The 23,122-nt window shown below is 54.8% G+C and overlaps 2 protein-coding genes across 5 annotated transcripts in view; both read left to right on the top strand.

Annotated features, from left to right (window-relative positions):
* Rnf157 (ring finger protein 157) overlaps positions 1 to 5,478 on the top strand; it is a 76,407-nt gene extending 70,929 nt beyond the window's left edge. For 2 of the 4 annotated variants that reach the window (XM_041635887.1, XM_041635888.1), the window contains 2 exons: positions 1,219 to 1,259; positions 2,771 to 2,904. In XM_041635887.1, the coding sequence (XP_041491821.1) occupies positions 1,219 to 1,259 (41 nt within the window). In that variant the 3' untranslated portion in view covers positions 2,771 to 2,904. Of the gene's footprint in view, positions 1 to 1,218; positions 1,260 to 2,770 lie in introns of all 4 variants that reach the window. The other 2 variants (XM_041635885.1, XM_041635889.1) reach the window with 1 other exon arrangement.
* A 617-nt stretch (positions 5,479 to 6,095) lies between these two features.
* Positions 6,096 to 10,945, top strand: Foxj1 (forkhead box J1). The gene is made up of 3 exons (XM_041635947.1): positions 6,096 to 6,416; positions 6,912 to 7,577; positions 9,174 to 10,945. The coding sequence occupies exons 2-3, from the start codon at positions 7,080 to 7,082 to the stop codon at positions 9,939 to 9,941; spliced, it is 1,266 nt and encodes a 421-aa protein (XP_041491881.1). The 5' UTR covers positions 6,096 to 6,416; positions 6,912 to 7,079; the 3' UTR covers positions 9,942 to 10,945.
* The last annotated feature ends 12,177 nt before the right edge of the window (positions 10,946 to 23,122 follow it).

The following is a 23,122-nucleotide window of genomic DNA, read 5'->3' on the forward strand; positions in this document are numbered from 1 at the left end:
TTTCTGCCAAGAAACCCACCCTCCCCAGGGTTGTAAGGGCCTAAGAGGGTGCCTGTCCATTGCAGCTCTTCTTCCCCTAAGAAGCTTCCAGGCCTTCAAAGGCTCTAAGACAGAGTGTAGATTTCTGGTTCTCATGTTTGAGCCCAGTACATTCTGAGAGAGCTCCTGAAGGTTGAAAGGGGAATGTGATAGGAACTTGAACTACATGACCATGTGAAGTCTCTGTGGCTTCCAGGAACATTACATGGGTGACGGGAGAGTGACGTGGGGCAGTGAACATTCTCGGGAGGCTCTGCGTGCTGTGTGATGGAAGAGGGAAGAGATGGTGGATTTTTAGTGAGATCACAAACAGTTGTCACACGACGGAGTAACACAGGAGTAGGCCTATGCAGCACAATCCAAAAACACACACAGACCTGAAGTTCAGTCTTTAAGCCTCGTGATTTAAGATGTGGTCATGCACACCTTCCGTCCCAGCACTCTGGAGACAGAGGCAGGAAGATTTTCTCTGGGTTCAAGGCCAGACTGATCTGCATATCAAGTTCCAGGCCAGCAGGGGCTGCAAAGTGAGAGCCCTGAGAACATGAGCCCTAGCAGGCTCTGAGGGGAAAGAGCCTTCACTTCGATCAGCACGGTAGGAGGGACAGGGAGCGCCGTGCAAGTGTCCCTGTGTGGGCCTCTGGGGGTCTCGTCCTCCTCTCATTTTGGATGCCCCCAAAGGGAACCAAATGGAAAACACCATTGTGCCCCCGTCCCCCACAGGGGGTTCAAGTCTCGAAGCTCTATTTTCTTGTCAGAGGCCTGGGTTCAGCCAGATGTGATGACACAGTCATGGGGGACATACATCCCCTGGGAATCAACGCTGTCCTCCAAGTGGGCTGTAGAGAGGCAGCAGCCACGGGGCTGCTATGGACCCTGTGGGTCCTTCCAGGGAAAGGATGCTTCATTCTCTCACCATACCCTTCACTACACACAGTCCATCTGCACCCTACCTGCTCCACAAGGAACAGTCCACAGCCTGGCTGGGGTTCCTGGGGCAGCAAATGTTGCATCAGGACGTCTATAAATTTGGTCAGGACAACCCAGGACAGCCCAGCGTCATGGATGCTGGCCGCAGTGACCATGGTGGTCGTGATGTGGCTGCTGCTGTTTTACTGTGTGTGCATGTGTGTCTTCTCTCTTGTTCATCATTTGCTTTTGGTCTCTCCTACTGAACAGCCGCAGCTCCGGAGTCCTGCCCCATAGACATTGAGGAATAGGTATGACATCTACCAAATTGTATAACTGAACAAACCACTCATTTTATCTGGGGTTCCTAACTGAACATTCTTTGCCTGATACGCTTCCCTCCGCTCAGAGTGCTGCTTGCCGATAGGAGGAAGCACCTTTGACTCATGCTGCAAGTAGCAAATAGCCCAGGTGTGAAAGACCCTGTCCCCCTCCTCTCCTGGGGCTCCGCTGTGGACTGCTACTATAGCCGCAGGAGAAAACCCCCACACCAGAACACTCGTGAGGAATGAGCAGTTGGCAACTGTTTCATCTTAGCACGTTTGCCATTAAAGGGCTTTATGTCATGAGCTTGCTGAATCTGAGGCTGACTGACCATTTGTAAGCTGGTCTCAGCACAACACTACAGTTAGCTGACCTCACTGAAACCCCCCCCCCCCCGCCCCACTCCTGCTGCCACACACCTTTCTGAGCTCCAGGGTGCAGAAGTAGTTCCTGCAGAGATTTGTCTAACAGCCCATGAGATGAAGTCCCTTCCCTAAACATGCCAAGCTCGGAAAGAGTAAGGCCTTACCCATCATTGTATAAAGAACACACTAGCTCTTCTAGAGTGAATGAAACAGAGAGGTAACGTGCCAGCTAGATGGCAGCCAGAGGGACGCAGGGAACACATGACTGTCCCTCAAACCAAGCTGGCAGGGAACTGGCCACAGCACATTTCTGAGTCAGCTATGCTGCTGGGCATACTTAACATGTGACCACATGCAGGCCTCACAGCAAACTTGTGAGGGCCACACTCACCTCACTGGTGATAGGAGAAAGCCAAGGCCCTAAGTGACCTGTCAAAGATCAGACCCCTGGTACCTATGACTTAGGGACGAGGCCCAGGTAGGTGCAATGCAGATGTGAATGTGAGCAGCAAGAGCGAACACAGGAGTTGGTAGGCTGCATCAGAGCAGACGCAGAGAGATAGCAGGGATGACTCTTCCCTGTCGGCCCAGTGGCAGCCATGTGCCGACACATGGGCTGGGAGCAAGGGAGCCCCGGGTGCTCAGGTGAGGAAGAGATAAGCAGAGGTATAGAGGGGGGCTCTGAACACCACACTTTGTCCTGCCCAAGGCGTCCCTTCCCTGGCCCTGCTATGCTGCCAGCCCCCTCTCACCCCCTGACTCCCATAGCACCTCCCACAGCAAACAGAGGCTGTAGGTCAGAAGTGTGTTCTTTGCACATCTGCTTGGCTCAGCCTTGTAACATAGGCAAAGTCTCAGAACCAAGCACTTAACATGCAAAATGGATGCTAGGTAAGTTCATGAACAAACATGTCTGTCCGTCTGTCCGTGGGTCACAGGCCATGGCTAGTTAGGGAAGAACAGACCTGGAACATGTCAGCACCTCCTTCCCCTGCTCTTCCTCTCCTGAATGACACACTCGGGCGTCTCAGGTTACACACTAGATTCTGTGTTGGCTCCTGTGCTGCCCTGCTGGAGACACCATGTAGACTTGATCTATTACGGCTCCCATAGCCTTTGGTTTTCTTCTCCAGGTACCTGGCAGCATGATGATAACATGGTCAACCATCACAGTGCCCGGTGCCGGCACTTATCATCTAGCAGCCTGGAGGACGCGGACCTGGAGGAGGCAGACGAGAACAGGCCTGGTGTATGGGATCCTTTGGCTGTCTGAGACCTGGACCTAGGCTCCCCTCCTGTCCTTGCGTTCCATCTGTCCTCGCTGGACCACAGGCCTTCTGGGCATCTTCAACAAGACATGTGGACTCTGTACTCACATGGAGGCAGGATGCGGAGAGCAGCCTTCTGCCATCCTCATCTCCTGTAGTCATGATCCCTCCCTCTCAGAACCTGAAGCCTTCCTGGTGTGGGCTGATGCTGCTCAGTGAACTATAACACAGCAGCCAAGCCCAGTGGGCCGGTTGAGCTGAGGGATGTTCCTTTAGCCTCCTCTCCTCTGAGGAGTGACCAAGAAGATTGGAGAGTTTGGGCAACTTTGTTTCAGACTCCCATGCACAGGTTCTGGTCACTGGCACCTCATGACCAATTAGAAACCTAACTTGAAGTGGTCGGGGTTTGCTCCAGGTGGGAGGTCATCTGCACTCTGGCCTCGTGGAGCACCAGGAGTTCCTTTCTCAAGCCTAAAGGAGATGGTGGCAGCCAAAGAGTTGGTTGAAAGCCAAATCTGCTCACAGCCGTTCTCCTGTGCCTCCTGTGCCCCCAGCTAGGATGTCACCCTTACAAGGCCTTGTCCTCCTCAGGTGTAGTCAGGAAGGCCTGCTGGGCCACCCCTGTGTACAATGCTAGCTAGGGCTGACCATCACCATAGCTCATCTTCACTGCAGCCATTGAGAGGGAGTCTCAAACCCAACTACCCTTTCTCCACCCCCTTTTAATAGCTGAAAAACTAGGCTAAGCTGTGGACCAGTGGTTCTCAACTTGGTGCAAGGAACACCGAGGCTTTGAGGCCAGCTGCAGGATCACCTGGGGACCAAAGGATTAGAAGACCTCCCTCCCCTAGTGCATTCCTCCCCTACCTTTGGACCTGATGGATGAAAGGGCATGGGCTCACCAGTGCTTAGAGGTGCCGTCCAGGCAGTGCTCGGACAAAGCCATGGCAGCAAGCTGGCAGGAAGTTGTTGGGTGTCCCAGCCTTTTCAGCTCAGTGGGCTTCACATGGTTCATAGATGCCTGTTTACTAGCTTTTGGAAAAGGTAGTTGTTTAGTGGAACTTGAGATGGTGTGGGATCAGCTTTAGACTTGACAAGTGTGCTCCTACAAAAACTTTAAAACACCACTGCCCAGGGTCCTGGGGGGGGGGGGGTGTGTGGAGAGTTTGCCCTCGGACTTGCTGCCGTAGCTGGGGTGACCTTGAACTTCTTGTTTTCCTGTCTGTTCTGCCCAAGCATTAGGATTACAGGTCTGGGCAGCTCTCCTTGTGTGTGGTTGCAGAGGCCAGGAGTTTGGAAATCACACTCCTAGAGGGAGGCTGCTGTCGAGCACGAGGTGCGAGAGACTGAGTTTGAGACCCCAGGCTCCCTTTCTGAACACTCTGTGGACTCTGCCATTTCAAATCCCACTTGATGCCCTTCCCCCAGCATTCTGACGACCCCTTCAACACTAAGGTTTACACCAGTAAAAGCTAAGCAATAACCACACTTCCTCAAAGAATGAAGCAAGACCAGGGAAGTCCCCTTAGCATTGGGGCAGTTGCACACAGACCCACTCCCCTGGCAGGCAGGAGGCAAGCAGTATTCACAGTGTGGTGTGACCTGGAAGGAGGAGGGAGGTAGCCAAGATGAAGGAAGTTCAGGTAAACAGTAGCCACAGTGGCCAGGAACTCTCAAAAAAGAAAAAGCCATTATGATCAGCCCTTCCCCCTTCCTCACAGCAAGTGCTCAGTTGGCCTAAGCCCTATGAACCAGTATGTAAGGCTAGAGCGCCCATCACTCTGCCTTGCTCTTCCTGCCCCCTCACACTAGCCTACCCACAGGGGTGGACCTCCATCAGCTGCTACACTCAACACGGTCCATCATTTGCCTGAGAGTAGGGTGGGGGCCTTCTCCTTTAAGGCCTTTGGCTCCTCACCACGCCACCACCTCATTTTTCTTGCTCTGGGTTCTACAGTGATCTCAGTATCCTCAAAGAGCCTCTTTGCTTTACCTAATTTCATCCCTCCCAGAGTTGATACCCACTGGGGCATCTCCTGGACCCAAACACTAAGCCATCTATTTCACTGGGGAGCTAGTCCTGTCTACCTGGTGTTGGCATGCTGGTTGCTCACTTTTAGGGCCTGCACGCCTGGTGTGTGCAAGTATGTGTGTGTGTGTGTGTGTGCTGTTTGTGCCGTCTGTGTGCCCTTCACACTCCCTGGAGTGCACTTGTTGGCACATTACAGTGGGGACATCAAGATGCAATATTTATGGATTGCTGCATGATGCTTCAAAATGAATAAAACTGTGTACAAGGGAAAGGGGGGCTATTAACCACGAAGTAAGTTCATTTGTAAACGAACGAGCATTCTTCAGTATTTTTACTTGTGTGTGGAGGAATGGGCAAGGTATACTCTAGAGTACCAGACAGAAATTTCTGCATGATCTTGATGCAGAGCCTCCCGCCCAACTCCCATTTCTAGCAGAGCTCTGTCTGCCCCGGCAGTCGCCTTAAACCGGAGAACTTCCAATCCTGCAGCTCCTCAATAATTAAAGCACCGCAAAGCTGGTGGCGGCAGGGAAGGCGAGGACCCTGAGTCCCTTATGCTTCTTGCTTCCTGTCACTTAACCAGTTCCTGGCTAAATTAGCAGAACAAATAACCTCTCTGTGAGGCTGTGGCAGGCCATGGCTTTCCTGTTTTTATCCACTGGCACTGCTTTCTAGGCTGTCTGGGAGGAGAGGCACCTCAGCCGATGCCCCTGGAATGCCGGCGTCCGGGAACTTGAGCAGGGCTAGTGGAGGAGCTGCTTACCGGGAGTCGCTGGGTTACCCTACCCTCCTCGGTGTGTCTGCGAGCTGTGTGGCCGTTTCTGCGGATATAAGCGACAGGTGGCATCAGAGAGTCACACACGTCTGCGGGCACCAGAGAAGACACTCAGGGACCAGGGAAAGGTCTCAGAAACCAAACAAAGGCCACTGGCAGCCCAGCGAGGGAAAAAGACTCAAAAGGCGTGGTTCCCGGAGGCTTGGTCTCCAGAATCCGGGGCTCGGTTCCCGCAGCGGTCATACCGGACGTGAGGGGGAGGGGTTCCCGGGGCCTCGGGCGGGAGCCGAGTGCCCGCCGTGCGACCCAGCGCGGGGCTCTCGGGCGGGAATGCACAGAACCCAGTCGCAGTGGCGGGTAGGGGGTTGGGTGGCGCGGGAGAGGGCAGCAGAACGAGGGAGTTCCAGAGAGTTGCCGCCAGAGGAGCAGCAAGGGCCCGCGGTCTCCTTGGAGACATGTTGGCCAATGACAGCAGCGGAAGCTGTTTATAGGGGCGGAGCGTCGCCATGGCAGCAGGAGAAGCCTTCCGAGCGTCTACTTAATGCCGGTCCCCGGGCCGTCGGCGCTCAGAGAAGCGCCGTCGGGCGAGGGGGGGGGCCGACGAGGGGCACCAGCAGAGCCCTCGAGCTGGGGACAGAGAGCCGCGGGAGGTGGGAGGAACTTCTTCCAGAACCTTCCTCTGGCCCGGCTGCGCTCTGAGCCAGGTAAGGGACTGGGCAGGGCTGTGGTCCACGGAATGGGAGGGCGTCGGGATCTGCTGACTAGCCATTCCATCGCTCGCCCACGAAAGTGGTGGGGCCGATGACTGAAATCTGAGGAGTTTGGGGGAGATCGCTTCCTGCCTCTCCATAACTCGGTCCTGTGTCCTTCCTTTCTTTCCGGGGACCCTTCATCCTAATACTGCTTTCCAAGGATCAGATGACCTCCCCTGTCCTAGCCGCGTCGCACTGCCCTTCTGGATTATTGGGGTGTGATCGTAGTTTGCCACTCTTTGAGAGAAAAGTTAGATTGGGCCTCCCTACCTTCTTCCCTCGTTGTCGCCAATGCCCCCTCGAAGGGCAGATGGAGAGAGGTAGAGACAAGGGGTCTGACCCTGACCTCGCCACAGGCTTCGAGGACGAATTGAGGGGTTCCCCCTAAGGCGCACCCTTTCACCTAGGGGTCGGGGAAGAGTGCTCAGCTCCGCGTTGCTCCCGCAGGCCCCACATTCGTATTCGGAGGAGGCGACCCCGCGGGTCGCGGAATGGAAGTGAGTGTTCTGGAGGCTGTGTAACTGAAGCCTCGGGTACCAGCGGGCAGGAGAGCGCGGCGGGCCACTCGGCTCAGCCCGTGGATGTTGACCGCCCCCTCGGAGAGACCCCGCAGATATGGCGGAGAGCTGGCTGCGCCTCTGCGGAGCAGGGCCCGGGGAAGAGGCCGGGACGGAGGGCGGCATGGAGGAGCCGGATGCTTTGGATGACAGCCTAACTAGCCTGCAGTGGCTGCAGGAATTCTCCATTCTCAACGCCAAGGCCCCCACTCTGCCCCCGGGAGGCACCGACCCCCACGGTTACCACCAAGTGCCAGGCTCGGTGGCACCCGGGTCACCCCTGGCTGCAGACCCAGCCTGCCTTGGGCAGCCTCACACACCTGGCAAACCCACGTCGTCCTGCACATCTCGAAGCGCGCCCCAGGGGCTGCAGGCCCCGCCCCCCGACGACGTGGACTACGCCACCAACCCGCATGTGAAGCCTCCTTACTCCTATGCCACTCTCATCTGCATGGCCATGCAGGCCAGCAAGGCCACCAAGATCACTCTGTCGGCCATCTACAAGTGGATCACGGACAACTTCTGTTACTTTCGCCATGCGGATCCCACCTGGCAGGTAGGGGAGCAAAGGTGTGGGTGGTGGCCACTCCCTCCTCACTCCCGTAGCAGCTCCACAAGGCCAAGGAGGCACCTGGCTTTGAGGTCAGGCCTCACATGAGAGGGCCCCTGTCAAGTTCTGGAAATGCTCTCTCCTCTTGGAGCCAGGGCTTTGGGGGTACAGAAGTTGAAGTTTTAGGGGAAGAGGGACCAGTAGGGCACATTGGTTCTGCAGGCCAGGTGTAGCCTCCAATGAGGACGATACTATAAAGAACACTCTTGTCCTACATCCCAGAATTCCTAGACACAGTTCTGACCAAGATGCTTTGTCGGAACTGGACTCCAAATGGAACGCAGGTGGCCTCCCTGCCAGGTTCTGCACGCTGCCTTGTTGCCTTTGGTCTCGAGAGTAGGGCAGAGATGAGCAGGATGGGCGTGAAGATCAGTCATCCAGGCGGAGGGGTCATGAGATCATCCTAAAGCCACTGACCCAGCCTCCCACCTCAACTCCTCCCCAGTTTCCTGCCTCCACTCCCCCCCCTCTCAGCCAGCCTCCCTTGGGGGGCAATTACCTGAGCTGGGTGCTTTCCACAGAGGCACTGCTCCTGCAATGGCTTTGGGTTCCAAGTCTCTGGAACCTGGCACAGGGCAGCCAGTGGGCCCAGGCTGCCGTGTAAACACACAGCCTCGATGGTCGAAGGGGCACTCACCACGCACCTACCTGCCTTGCTAACCTAGCCTAGGATCCTGAACACCGGCATGGTGTGACCAGAACTAAGCAACCAAATGCGAGCAAGGCAAGATAAGGCCAAGTGGACTCTGCTTTAGCCGGCTTTCAAGAGCAGGGTTCAGGTGGTGGAGACAGAGGCCTAGGGTTGCCCGGTCTCCTCTGAGGCACCCGAGGGCAGTCCTGAGCCGTTCCAAATGGCCCTGGCCCTGGGTCAGAAGACCCCCATCCTCTCCCTACTGAGGGCTGGGCCAACTCAGGCCCCAGGAATGAGCCTTCTGCACTTGGCTGGGTAATGATCAACTGAGGGTTGGGTGGGAAGAGAAGGCCGTGGGGGGTGAAGGCCTAGGCCAGCAGCTGGCACAACAAACAAGCAGTCACTAAATGTCCCACCGCACTAACACACACACACACACACACTCCTTTGTCACCCAGCCCCCTCCCTTAACCCACTCACTTCACAAACAGAGGGAACCAGCCAGGCAAAGGGAGATGGCAGTCCAGGCCGTGGGGGAGCTGAGGGCTTTGGCCAGGACCTGCAAGCAGCAGGGTAAGGGAGGGAGGGAGGGAGGGAGGATGACTGGGGTGGCACTGAGAGCCACCCTGTGGCTCAGAGCTCGGATGACTGAGCAGGCAGATATCCCAGCAACAGAGAACAAAAGCCCCCCCTCCCGGCAGCCCCCTCTCCCCACACTCCGGGCTCCTCATGCCCTGTGGCTGGTGTCCCAGAGTCCTGGAGCTACAGCTGCCTGGGCAGGGGCATCGGGTTGATCCATCCCTAGCCAGTCAGAGAAGAGATGTGGGGAGCATGCAGGCGGGCCGGTGCCACTCCACCGCCATTCCGCTGATCCCCCTGTGTGTTTTCTCTTGTTCTCTCTCTGTACCCAGAATTCCATCCGCCACAACCTGTCCCTGAACAAGTGCTTCATCAAAGTGCCTCGAGAGAAGGACGAGCCCGGCAAGGGGGGCTTCTGGCGCATTGACCCCCAGTATGCAGAGCGCCTGCTCAGTGGGGCCTTCAAGAAACGGAGGCTGCCCCCGGTCCACATCCACCCTGCCTTCGCCCGCCAGGCCTCACAGGAACCCAGCACTGGCCCCTGGGGTGGGCCTCTGACCGTGAACACGGAGGCCCAGCAGCTGTTGCGGGAGTTCGAGGAGGCCACAGGGGAGGGGGGCTGGGGCACAGGAGAGGGCAGGCTGGGGCATAAGCGAAAGCAGCCGCTGCCCAAGAGGGTGGCCAAGGTCCTGAGGCCTCCCAGCACGTTGCTGCTGACCCAGGAGGAGCAGGGTGAGCTGGAACCCCTCAAAGGCAACTTTGACTGGGAGGCCATCTTCGAGGCTGGCACTCTGGGTGAAGAGCTGAGCTCCCTGGAGGCCTTGGAGCTAAGCCCCCCACTGAGCCCCACCTCACATGGAGATGTGGACCTCACTGTCCACGGCCACCACATCGATTGCCCTGCGACCTGGGGACCTCCAGTGGAGCAGGCTGCTGATAGCCTGGACTTTGATGAGACCTTCCTGGCCACATCCTTCCTCCAGCACCCCTGGGATGAGAGCGGCAGTGGCTGCCTGCCCCCAGAGCCCCTCTTTGAAGCAGGGGATGCCACCCTGGCCGCTGACCTGCAGGACTGGGCCAGTGTGGGTGCCTTCTTGTAAGAAGAAGTCAGGCCCCACCCCATCTCCGGACAGTGCCCAAGTCAGGGCCCAGACTGCCTCCCAAAAAAGGCCCAAGGACATCTCAGCACCCCGGCAGGGACTGGGCCAGGTCTCTGAAGGCTGGCTCCGTGAGGCCACACTGCTGCCAGCTGGGGGTGTCCTCATATCCAAGCCCAGAAGACTGGGAACTGGGGACCCAGGACCAAAACTGCTGCCTCCCCCTCTTCAGCAACCCCCATATACACAGTGTTCCATTGACCTATGTCCCCCCAAGCCCCCAAACTGGCAAAGGCACGCCCCTGGCCTCTGCACTGTGAACACTGAAGCCTGCAGGGGTCATGCCAGGCCAGGGAGAAACTGAACAGGGCCCTCTTCAAGGCTCTGCTTCTCACCCACCCCTGCTGCTTCCCCGGGTCTCTACCCAGAGAAAGTTCCCAGGTACCAACAAATGCTAATTAGACAACGGCAAATTAACCCTCTGGAGGCTCCTCCTGGCGGAGCTTCCCCGGGGCCCTGGCAGCCTTGGCTAGGGAGAGAGGTGGCAGGAGACTGGGGAAAGGAACAGAGAAGACAGAAATAGGGAGGGGGCAGCAAGGTGGGGGTGACATGGTCTCTATGGCCTCTGGGGCCTTTTCCCTGGCCCATCGCTGGCAGAGAGGAGGCTGAAAAACGAGATTGAGGCTGACTTGAGGCTGAGAGCAACAGGAAGTTGGGGTTCAGGGTGGTTGGGGCAGGGGCAGCCAAGCTGCTAGGTGGGGGGGAGAGACTAACGTAGTGCATATAGCTATAGCTAAGACTTAACTGGGAGGGATGCCCAGCTTGCTGGGAGCACTGGAACCAGGAAGGAGACAACCCTATGCCCCCTGTCTACACTGGGGGAAACCAGGTCTCGCTCCACCCTGACCCCTGGGGCTGGTATCCATATCTACCCTCCATGTGGGGCAATTTAACCTTTTTCATTTAAAGTTCTTTACGATAAATTTTTTTTTTCAAAATAAAACTTTTAAAAGCCTGAACATGGTTCATCATTCCAGCTTTTTTGGGGAAAGGCAGAGTCAAATGTGGTAACTTCGAGGGGGGGAAGTTGACATATTTCTTTCCAATGTCAACCGGGAAATAACCAAAAAATGGGGCAGAGAAGATTTGTAGAAGGTCTCCCCTCAACCTAGATCCCTAGGGAAGAAAGGGCCGAGGGGTGGCTCTCTCTCAGGAGCCCTTGTATCCCACACCTCAGTACCTCCATCCATAACAACGGAAGAGCTGGGCCTGCAGGCCCAAAGGAACAAGAGACAGAGAAAGGTCAGCGCCACCCCTCCCCAAGGACTCCAAAGGCCACTGTATCCTGGTTCAAGCCATCCCCCACCACGAGGGCCTGCCCAGGCTCGCCTGCCCAAGAGTTCCAGGACTCCCTCCAGCACCACCCTCCCTAAGACCTTTCCTGGAGGGACAGACAGGGCAGGAGGTCAGAGGAGCCTCCCGTCCCGCTCTGACGTGTGTTTACCAGACCCAGCCTGATGCAGGCTTGGGGTGGCAGGAGCCCACCTTAAAATAAGGCTCAGTGCTGAGACTCATGCCCACCCCCAGACTGTGAAGTTCCAGGCTGCCGGAGTTCTGACAGTAAAACCAAGGCACAGGGTGTGTATGTCCGGGTGGTCCTCAGGCTGTCCCTTTCAGTCCCCTCACTTCAGATGTGTTTGCCTGGGACCCATTTCCCTACCACCACTACCTCACTTTCCCCTGCGTAGGACCCTCGTGCCCGGCCCCTCCCCGCGAGCAGCTGTCTTGCACACAGGTGCACACACAGGAACACACACACAGAGAGAACAGCAGCACCCAGTGCTGTTCAGAGCAGTCCTGCCTGGCCTCCATGGGCCCCTCTTTCCCCTCGTCCCTTATTCCCCTTGTCCCTCAGTCCTTGAGTCTGGCCTGAGGCCAGCCTGGCATTCCCCTGCAGAACACTCTGTTTTCATTTGCTAATTATTCCAAATATTCCAGAAGGGCTCACACACAGCAGGCAGGCGGGTTGGAGCCTCCCAGAGCCTATCCCTTCACCCAGCACACAGGAAAAGCCTCTGCTCCACACCTCCCTGTGTGTCTGCCCATCACCTACCCCGCCCCCCTTCCTCTCTCAGACCACAGCACTAAAAGAACAAAGGCTCTCCTGCCTTCTCCTTAGCCTCTGGGATCAGCCTTCGGTCCTGGCCAAGGTGGGCACACCCTGGGTTGACGGTGGGGCGAGTTACTGCCTGCCCCAGCCTATACTGGAAAGAGAGGCAGTGTCTGGGGCAAGCAGAACTGCCCCCTGGATGAATGCAAAGCCAAAGACTAAAGTTGCTGCCTGGCAGAACGAGGTGTGCCCTCACTCTGAACTCCTGAAGATTCTGATGCTCAGGCTGTACCCTGGACCACTCAGACTAGAATCTTTTTTTTTTTTTTTTTTTTTTTTTGGTTTTTCGAGACAGAGTTTCTCTGTGGTTTTGGAGCCTGTCCTGGAACTAGCTCTTGTAGACCAGGCTGGCCTCGAACTCACAGAGATCCACCTGCCTCTGCCTCCCGAGTGCTGGGATTAAAGGCGTGCGCCACCACCGCCCGGCTCAGACTAGAATCTTGAATGGTGCCCAGCACTGATTTTCTAAGTCTGCACGTACTGCGAAGGCTTGCCCTGAGGGGTGGGGGCGGCACCCGTCTTCCCCAGAGCAGGACGGTGGAACTCTTTCTCCATTGCTCTCTGCCTAATTCCCTTGAGACAGAGTCTCTCACGGAACCACAAGCTCGCCGTTTTGGCTAGGCCAGTCGGCCATCAGGTTCTCCTGCAACGGACCTGCCTCCCTCCCCAAGTTCTGGAGTTACAGGCGCGTGCAATAATGCCCAGCTTTTGCCATGGGTGCTTGGGGCACATACTCAGGACTCCATGCTTACAAGGTCAAGCCCTCTTACATCCCTGAGCCATCTCCCAAACCTCTGCCTCTCATTGCTTTATAGATTCAGCGTGGGTCCCCACCAGTGAGGCTAAACGGAGTATCACTGAGCACTAGCTAGCAAGCCCGAGGCCCATGATCTCTAAACACTTCCGCATGTGCCTCCCTAAAACTAGGAGATACGCATGACCCTGCCCAGTCCACAGAGTTGCTCCAACCGTCCAGGACACTACCAGCATCACCGTCTTTCCTGACTTCCTCCGTGTGACTTCGGGGCAGGCTCTTCCTTCCGACACACATGTGGTTTCGTGTCTGGATTTTATTTATTGGCTTATCTGAGGCACCGTTTTGCATGGCTGCTGGTATGTGGATATTTTCCTCAGTGGTATATAGGTCCCGGTTTCTTCACAATGCTTAGGGGTTCGTTTTGTATATTTTGATTTGCTTGTTGTTGTTCTGGGGCTTGGGCTTCTGACTTCAAACACGTCAGGCACGCACGCTACCACTAAGCTAGATACTCAGCACACAGAGTAAGTTTTTATTTTGAGACAGGGTCTCACTAAATTGCTAACTCTGGCCTTGAACTCACTCTGCACTCCACACAGGCCTTGACCTGCGGCCTTCCGGACGCAGCCTTCAACATGCCAACGACGCCAGGCCTGTGCCACCAGCCCAGCTGCCTGGTCTTTAGTTCGAGGCTTCAAACCCCTCTTTTGCAGCCACCAGTCCCTGAACCCCTCTTTTCTTTCTTTCTTTCTTTCTCTCTCTCTCTCTCTCTCTCTTTCTTCTTTTCTTTTCTTTTTTCTTTTTTTTCTATTTTTCAAGACAAGGTTTCTCTGTGTGATAGCCTTGGCTATCCTGGAACTAGTTCTGTAGACCAGGCTGGCCTTGAACTCACAGAGATCCACCTGCCTCTGCCTCTCAAGTACCACCTGTGCCACCATACCCTGCTGAACCCCAGTATTTTTAAGTATTTGGGAAAGCTGTTTCTCCAGTCCCCAGACTCCCAGCCTTTCTGGCTTCTCTTTCCTCCATGCACCCTCTCCATGCCAGCTGGGAACGTGGCAGGAGGTGGGCACAAGAGAGGACCCATGCTTTGAGCTTGGGGGCGTCCCATTCTCTCCCTGAATACTTAATGTTCTATAGGACAGGACACCTTGGGGTCCAGTGACTCTCATCTGGAAGTCCCCAGGGAAAAACCTAGATGCTCCGCAGGACCGAGCTGGATCCCCACCCCCATCCCTGGGCAGCGCCGAGGGAGAGGGACGGGAAGGAAGTAGGGATTGGGCAGGAGTCAGGTGCAGCTCAGGCTCCAACCTTGGCTGAGACCCAAAGGTGAACAGGTGTACATGGACTCCAGCAGGGGGTGATGACTGGCCCGTGGGGCAGGCCTGGGCCTGTCCTGTGGGGAGTGAAAGTACAGCCTTATTAACAATGGGATGGGACAGCAGCCCAGGCCCTGCAGACACATTCTTGTGTGAGGAGAAGGAAAACACAGGTGACACCGGAGGGGAAGATGCTGGGAAGGGGAGGGGACTCTGGGAGGCCACCCAGGCCAGGGCTGTGCTAAGTAGTGTGAGCTGCTGCTCAGCAGGAGAGGGAGTACACAGAAGTCCGCGGTGGGGGAGGGGGCGGGCTACTGCCTTCCTCCCAGGGGACGTGTGCCCACTTCCTTTAGCTTCTTCCAGGTGAGGCAGGTCACAGCCACCTGGACAGGCGGGCAAGCTGGGACCTGAATGTTCCCTGCGTGCCGTGCGTCAGAATCAGGCAAAGACACCTCAAAGGACGGTGCCCAGAAGCCAAGGAGCTTCGCAGTAACCAAAGAGGGACAAGGAGGGCCTTCTCAGCTGGTCTTTCCAGCCCCTGCTGTCCTAACCGCATGGCGCCAGGCCCCACCTGCTCTTCGGGTCATAGCACCTCTATCTGAGCCAGAGAGGACGTCTGAGTTCTGAGGCCCCAGGTCCTTTGCCTGGGGTAGCTCTGCTGAGCTCCTAGAAAAGCAAGCCCCCCCCACCGGAACCAGACAGGGCCTGCTGCTGCCACCCCGTCAGCCCACCCTGGCTGTACCCACCTCTGCTAAGGCCTCCACCCTGAATGTACCCAAACTGATCTTGGAAGCTAAGCAGGCCTGGGCCTGGTTAGTACCTAGATAGGGGACTGCCTGGAATACCAAGAACTTTAGGTTTAGCTGTGTGTGGTGGTGCACACCTGAGGCAGGAGGATGTCTGTGAGTTTGAGGCAAGCCTGATCTACATAGTGAGCTCCAGAATAGCCAGAGCTATGTAGAGAGAGCCTGTATCAAAACCAGCCAACCAACAACCAACAGAAAACCCTAAACCACCAGCCACCCTCCCGGCATTGCTGGTTGTCCACGGAATTAGCTGGGACCAGGAAATTGCCAAATGTTCCCCGCTTGCCCAGCTCTACCCATGGGCTCTATCTGTGGCGTAGAGTGTTGAGGATCCCTCCGACTTGCCTTAAGCTAACAGTACCTGAGATGAACTAGGTTAAGGGGAAGTAGGGAGGGCAAAGCAGGTTTCAGACCCCGCCAGAGTCTGTTTCCTATGTCCTGTTCCTCGTCAGCGAAGTCCTGGGGATAGACAACCTGCCCACCCTGCCCAGTTCTACACCGAAGGAATAAAACACAGTGGTCAGAGTGCTGAATAACAAATGAATAAATTATGAATTGTTGGGGTGAAAAACAGCAAGGGAGCCTTAGCAAAATGCTTTTGGTAATGCCAAGGGGTTCCCGGGGCACAGACTGAGTTTAGGCACACCCCCAAAACTTTGGAAGCTGTGACTTGACTCAGGGGTGTAGAGTCTGGGGCCAGAGCACTCAGGCTCAGGGAGAATTTGGAGGCTAGCCAGCACTGCCTTGTTAGAGAAGAAAGAAAGAGACTCCTGCATATTTGGGCTCCTTAACTGTGGAAGAGGCAGTGGAGGCCTTGAGTGTTGACTGAGGTCACCGTGCCCAGAATCTGTGGAAGATGTGAACCAGGTGAGGAGGGAAGAAAAGACATGAAAGGCCGAAAGGCGAGTCTGCTGTACGGGAAGCAGCACTCAAGCTCCCTCCATCCAAACCCGTAGGGTCGTTCCCCAATCTGTACCCTGACTACAAGGTCAGCAGGACAGAGCTGTGCCCGACTCAGTCCTCACTTAGATGCACTCCATCGTACCAGAGAACAGAACTTGAGGATTCTGTGCCCGATGTGCCTATGGTCCTGGGTATGCTGGCTAGTTTTTATATCAACTTGACAGTCTAGAGTCATTTGGGAAGAGGGAGCCTCAAATGAGAAAACGTTCCCACCAGATTGGCCTATGGGCAAGTCTACAGTACATTTTCTTAATTGATTGTGTATGAGGACCCAGCCTGTAGTTCAACTGTTCTCAACCTGTGGGTTGTGACCTCTTTGGGGGGCGGAGGTCAAATGACCCTTTCACAGGGGTCGCCTAAGACCATCGGAAAACACAGATATTTACATTAGATTCATAACAGCAAAATTACAGTTATGAAGTAGCAACGAACATAATTTTAAGGTTTGGGGTCACCACAACATGAGGGGCTGTACTAAAGTTTTGCAGCCCTAGGAAGTTTAATCGCTGCCACAGTCGGTGGTGCCATCCCTGGGCAGGTGACCCTGGAGCTTCTAAGAAAGCAGGCTGAGCAAGCTATGAGGAGTGAGCCATTAACAGCAATCCCTTTGTGGCTTCTGCTCCAGTTCCAGCCTCCGGGTTACTGCCCTGACTTCCTGGATTATGGAAGCTGAAATAAACCCTTTCCTTCCCAAATTGCCTTTGGTCATAGTGTTTCATCAGAGCAATAGCAACACTAAGTAAGATATTGGGCCGTGCAGTGGTGGCTCATGCCTTTAATCCCAGCACTTGGGAGGCAGAGGCAGGTGGATCTCTGTGAGTTCGAGGCTAGCCTGGTCTACAAGAGCTAGTTCCAGAAGCTACAGAGAAACCCTGTCTTGAAAAAAAAAAAAGATAATGGGTGACCATGCTCCAATACTAAGAACAGGGAAGACCCAAGAGGATCCTGAGGCCCCCAACACCTGGTGTTTGGCTAAAGATTAGCCCTGGCGGGACTGGAGATGTAGCTCAGTTGGTATACTATTTGCCAAACAAGCTTGAAGCCTCCGTGACTTTGATCCCTAGCACACATAAATGAGGCTTAGCAGCCTACAAGTGTAATCCTAACACTTCAGAGGTAGAAACAGGAGGATCAAGAGTTCAAGGCTAGGGGCTGGAGAGATGGCTCAGTGGTTAAGAGCATTGCCTGCTCTTCCAAAGGTCCTGAGTTCAATTCCCAGCAACCACATGGTGGCTCACAACCATCTGTAACGGGGTCTAGTGCCCTCCTCTGGCCTGCAGGCATACACACAGACAGAATATTGTATACATAATAAATAAGTAAATAAATAAATATTTAAAAAAAAAGTTCAAGGCTACCTAGGGGCTACATAAGCCCTTTTCTCAACAAATAAGGAAATGTAGTTCGAGGCTAGCCTGGTCAACAAAGCAAGTTCCAGGACAGCCAGGGCTGATACACAAAGAAACCCTGTCTCGAAAAACAAAAACGAAATTAATAAAAAAGCATCCCTGGTTTGATAGCGATGGCCTGGAAGTTTGGAATGGGATGGGGGTGGGGCAGATAGATGGACCTCACACACTCACTCACACACACTCACACACACACCACTCCGGGTGTTACTGGAGGAAGCAGGGCGTTGGGGAGGGCCTCAGCTGGAAAGCAAGGGAGAAAGAAACTAGCTAAGCACAGTCCACCTGTTGGACCGGAGAGGCATAAATCATTTATAAAGAGAGTGATGCACGGCCACCCTCCCCCCACTGCCTTGCCTCTTTACCTTGCTCAAACGTTCAAGCACAGAGACTCCACTTGTCTCTTCTGAAGGAGGAGCTTGTGAGACAACAGGACAGAGTGGGAAGGGTTGGGGGAGCCAGGCACCCAGTTCCACACAGAACAGCCCCAGGACAGGCAGAACACTCACATCTGGAAAAGAAGAGTCATTTTACTGGGTCACCCCTAACTGTGGTGTGCAGTGGTCCCCCCGGGCAGTGGGTCATAGATGTATTGTCTACCTAGCTTGTTCTGTCTGGTTCCTCCCAGGCCTTTCCCAACAGAATTTGGTAAGATAAAGCAACAAATGAAATCCAGCCTTGGAAAAATGGATCGTTTGTGCTGGGACTGGGCTGGGGTTCACTTGCCTGCATGAGGACCCGGACTCCAGACCCCAGCACCTCAAAAACCTGGTATAGAGGGCTAGAGAGATGGACAGCTCAGAGTTTAAGAGCACTGCTCTTCCAGAGATCCTGAGTTCAAGTCCCAGCACCCCCATGGTGGCTCAGCTCACAACCATATGTAATGAGATCTGCTGCCCTCTTCTTGTGTGTGTATACATAATAAATAAAGAAATCTTGAACAAACAAAAACCAGCGTTTGGAGCAGGGAATGGCGGCGCACGCCTTTAATCCCAGCACTCAAGAGGCAGAGGTAGGCGAATCTCTATGAGTTAGTGAGTTCCAGGACAGACAAAGACACCCAGAGAAACCTTGTCTCAAAAAACAAACAAAACAAAACAAAACAAAACAACAACAACAAAAAGAAAACATCATTTAGGAGGAGAGGCAGATGGATCTCTGAGTTCCAGGCTGGCCTGGTCTACAAAGCAAGTCCCAGGACAACTGGGGCTACACAGAGAAACCTTGTCTTGAAAAACAAACAAATCAACAGACAGGCAGACCAAGCATATTCCTAGAAGGGTGGAACCTGGGGCGAAGGTTACTGCCTGAAGGAATGAGGCTGAGGTCTCCCGCCTCTGGATGCTCTTAGCAGCCTTGTCAGAAGGGCGGGCGTCTGATCCCTCCCACCCAGAGCGCCCAGCATGACTTGGCCCAGAGCCTGGCCCAAATGCTCTGGAGAATAAACCTTCATGGAGTGGGCCGTAAGGACTAAGTGGGGAGGTGGGCTGCGGACCAGGACCCACACTCCAGATCTGTGTTGTGACCTGTTACAGAGTCTAGGGAGAAAACCACGTGACTTCTCTCTGTTACCCCTCCTGAAGGAGTCCTTTCCTCTGTCCTGCGACATCACTTCAGGCCCCGTCCTCATCTCTGCTCAGATTTGTTGAAATCTGTCTAATGCTATTGACTCCCCCCTTCTATTCTCTTCCCCTGGGTCCTCTTCATTCTTCACTGAAGTACAGGTCATATAAATCAAATGCTCAGATATGAGGTCGACCAGCTTTGTTTGTTTGAGGGAGCTAAGTGTGTGTGTGTTTGTGTGTATGTGAGAGAGAGTGTGTGTGTGTTTGTGTGTGTGTGTGAGAGAGAGAGAGTGTGTGTGTTTGAGAGAGAGTGTGTGTGTGTGTGTGAGAGAGAGAGAGTGTGTGTGTTTGTGTGTGTGTGTGAGAGAGAGAGAGTGTGTGTGTGTGTGTGTGAAAGAGAGAGAGAGAGAGAGAGAGAGAGAGAGAGTGTGTGTGTGTGTGTGTGTGTGTGTGAGCACGTGTCTGGAGGCCAGAGTTCCGTGTCCATTCTCTCCTTCCACCTTTCTGCGGGTTCCAGAGATTGACCCCGGGTTAGCAGTCTCATGCTGCGATCGAGCACCTGTCCCCACGGGGCCATCTTACCGGTTCTCGTTTGTTCCTATTTATAGCTGAGTAGTATTCGCTTTGTTTACCCATTCTCCTTTTAATGGATGTCTGGGTTGCTTCCAGTGTGGGGCTATTGTAAACAAGCTTTCATGAACATTCTTGAAGGAGGCTTTTGTAGCGTAGTGTGCACGCTCTCTCTCTCTCTCTATCTCTCCCTTTCATTTGGCTGGGTTTGGGAAAAGACCTGCACATGTGGGCTATGTGCCATGTTTGAGTGGGCCACACCGAGATGACCATGAAAGAGTAGGCATGGGCATTGCATGGATATTCGGCAGAAAGGCAAAGAGAAAAGCAGAGCCGGGAGGCAGGGAGGTGTATCTAGGAGGTGTGCCCAGGGCATTGCTGGCTACCCCACAGGAGTAAAGGACCCTGTCAGGTAAGAACACTTCAAACACTCTCCCCAATTCCCTAGCACACAGGTCCATGCATGTGTACGTGCACGCACACACACACACGTTACACACACTGACCAGTAGTCACACAAGCAGGTCACCCAGCCTCTGCCTCCTCAGTGCTGAATGCACCACCAAGAGGGCCCCACTGGACTGACCCCCTTCCTTCTCCTCCTCCCTTCTCCTTTCTTTTCTTTCTATAGTTCTTGTGACTTCTATAGCCCTCTCCCCCAGGGTCTTGAACCTTTATCTGCTGGTTCTATAGCTCAGTTTTGGGGACAACCCTCACCTTTCTTGCTTCATCCTGAAAGTTGCCTCAACACCTCAAGGTCACAAGACAAGAGTCGGACATTGTCTGTCTTCTGTCCTCTACTGAAGCACAGAGCAACTTAGGGCTCCCGGCTACAGTCTGCAGCTCACGCTTCTGGAGGAAGGTCCTACTGAGTCCTCTAAGCTCCGGGAGGTCACCAATTAGCTGCCCAGGCCTCTGGCAGACCTCAGGCTCCAAGACAGGTTTTGATGAGCTGTAGGCCCAGATTCCCAGACAGAAAGCTCCTGCTGGTCTGGAGCAGGGATGCAGCATCTTAGAAACAAGCAGGGCGCTTTAGTCTCGGGGCAGGGGACTCCTGTGTCACCTACAGAGGCAGACATTGAGATGCAGAGAGAGAGATGAGGACTCCAGCACAGATGGGGCTGGCTTCTGGGCACCCTGGTACTGTGTGGACATCTGTCTCACTTTCCTTTCCATTCAGTGGCAGACTGCATGTCTCCCTTGCAGGGGAGCTCAAGGTGGGCAGGGGCAGTGCCAGGTTCCCCGTGGTACCTGCCTGGAGTCACACAGTGGAGTGGGGGCCTGGGTACAAGGCTCAGTGACCAATCAGCGAAACTAGGGCAGCACCAGGGATTTCAGCTGGGCAGTCAATGGGGACTTGTCCTAGTGTGGACCCCATGCCTCACTGCCCAGTCCAGCTCTCTCTCTGCTGGCTGTATTGTAAAGCTCCTATTCGTTGGGCCTGGTGGTGTATGGAAGCTGAAGAAGACTATGAGTTAGGCTGAACAATCATAAAATACTAAAGCAGCCTTTATTTATTTATTTAAAAAAAAGACACCTGGATGTATGTGATGTTCTTCCAGGCCGTGCACACTGACAGCTACACACACCTTTCTTTGGCCTCGCTGCTCATTCGTTCATTCGTTCATTCAATCATTCGACAAACCTCAGGCTGGAAGATTCTTCTGTGGGTACTCGGGGCACATGTAAACACGCTCAGTAAAACCAAACCTTGGTCCCAAGAGTGCACTGGGGCTCCTGTACCCCCTGCCTTGGGGTGGTTCTCAATCAAGGGAATAAGGCCTCCCTTTTCCTACCTCACTGGCAGGATCCATAAGCCCTCTGCTGGGGAGAAGAAAACCTGGCCTTCACCTGCTCACGCCAAGCCCTTCTTGCATGCCGCCCCTATTCAGCGGCTCTGGAGACCCCTGCTCATCTCTGTTGGCCACCTCCCTTTACGCCTGGGGCACTTGTCCATGCTACATCTGTGCCTTTCTGGTCAGCCATGCAGCTGTGGTTGCTTCCCCTCTAACCAATCCCCACAGTCCTTGTCCCTCCTGGGATCCACATCACACAGATTCGTTGTGAACACCAAATTTTCAAAGAAACTTTCTTTTCTGCAACCTTAGTGGGGGAAGAAAGGCTTTCTGCTGTCGCTGTTTTCGCGGCTACCTACACTGACAGGTTATTTGTTTTTTTTGGGGGGGGGTTGTTTTTTTTTAAATATATTTATTTATTATTATGTATACAATATTCTGTCTGTGTGTATGTCTGCAGGCCAGAAGAGGGCATCAGACGTCATTATAGATGGTTGTGAGCCACCATGTGGTTGCCGGGAATTGAACTCAGGACCTTTGGAAGAGCAGGCAATGCTCTTAACCACTGAGCCATCTCTCCAGCCCCTGACAGGTTATTTGAAGGCCCCCGCTGGGTTAGTGAACCTGCAGAGCGACCGGATTCACCAGCCCTCTGCCTGAAGCCAGTGCCCCCGATCCTCATGGTGGGTTGTGGGTTGAACCTGCCGCCGCCAAACTCTGCCAGCCGGTTGCTGCCCTGCACGCGAAAGCGCTGAGTCACGGTCTGGGAACTGGAGCCCTGGGGACCCTGCCTTTCAGTTCGTGCGGCGTTTGTGTTGCAGGAGCGCGCCAGGGGCTGCACCCCAGCTGCAGGAGCGCGCCGGGAGCTGCAACTGGGCTGTGGGAGCATGCTTGGAAGTGCAACTGAGCTGTGGAAGCATGCCTGCAGGGACAGATGGGCAGAGTGAGCGCGTCGGGGCCTACCCTTGGACTGGGGAAGCGCGCTGGGAGCTGCCACTGGGCAGCTCCAGGGACTGCAACTGTTTGCACCCGGGCTTTGGGAGGTAGCCCAGGATTGTGAGAACGCCGCCAGCGAGGCCATAGTTAGCCGCTGACCTCCCTAAGAAGAACCCAGAACGATCACAGATCTGGGGCGCGCAGGGCACCCAGCAGGCTGCCAAAGCCGAGCCGTGGGTCCCTCGTCCCACTTGTATCCGGATTCCCCAGGACGTTTCGAGAGAAACGGCTCGGCTTGCACTTAGCTCTCCCCCTACCCTCAAGCGTAGCCCAGGCGAAGGCAAGCGAGGGGCGCCCCCTGGCGGTCTCTGCCCGGCTCGTCGCCTCCCCTCCGCGTTGGCCGCCGGGCTCTAATGTCCCCCGGAGCTGCCTGAGGCAGGGAGGCACAGCAGAGAGACACCCCTTCGCGATCAGCATTGTTCCCGAGCTAGCCAAGGATGCAGGAATAGTGAAAAGATTGTGGTTTGAAAAGACAAGAGGTGTGAACCAGTGTGCACGTGTGTGTGAGAACACTAAAGGAAACGTGTGTAAACAGAAAGGTGCTGTATGTGGTGTGGGTATGCATATAGTGTGCATGTGAGTGTGAGTGGCCTCTGAATGGAGCGCTGTGTGGGTGGCTGGTGTGTATCTGAGTGTGGTGGGCAGGGGCAGGGTGTCTTGTTGGTGACCTTCGGTGTCCAGGTGACTAAGTTCATCAGGTCCAGAGACAGCGGGGATAACTGTTAAATATCTTTCCTTCGCAATGCTCAGGGGATTGAACCTAGGGCTCCAGATGCGAGCCACTCCACTCTCTTTTTACCCCTCCTCCCATCAGGGTCTCATCATGCTGGCCT

Source organism: Microtus oregoni, unplaced genomic scaffold, assembly GCF_018167655.1.
Source record: "Microtus oregoni isolate MIOR12 unplaced genomic scaffold, Mior012 000048F_ref0000485, whole genome shotgun sequence".
NCBI lineage: Eukaryota > Metazoa > Chordata > Mammalia > Rodentia > Cricetidae > Microtus > Microtus oregoni.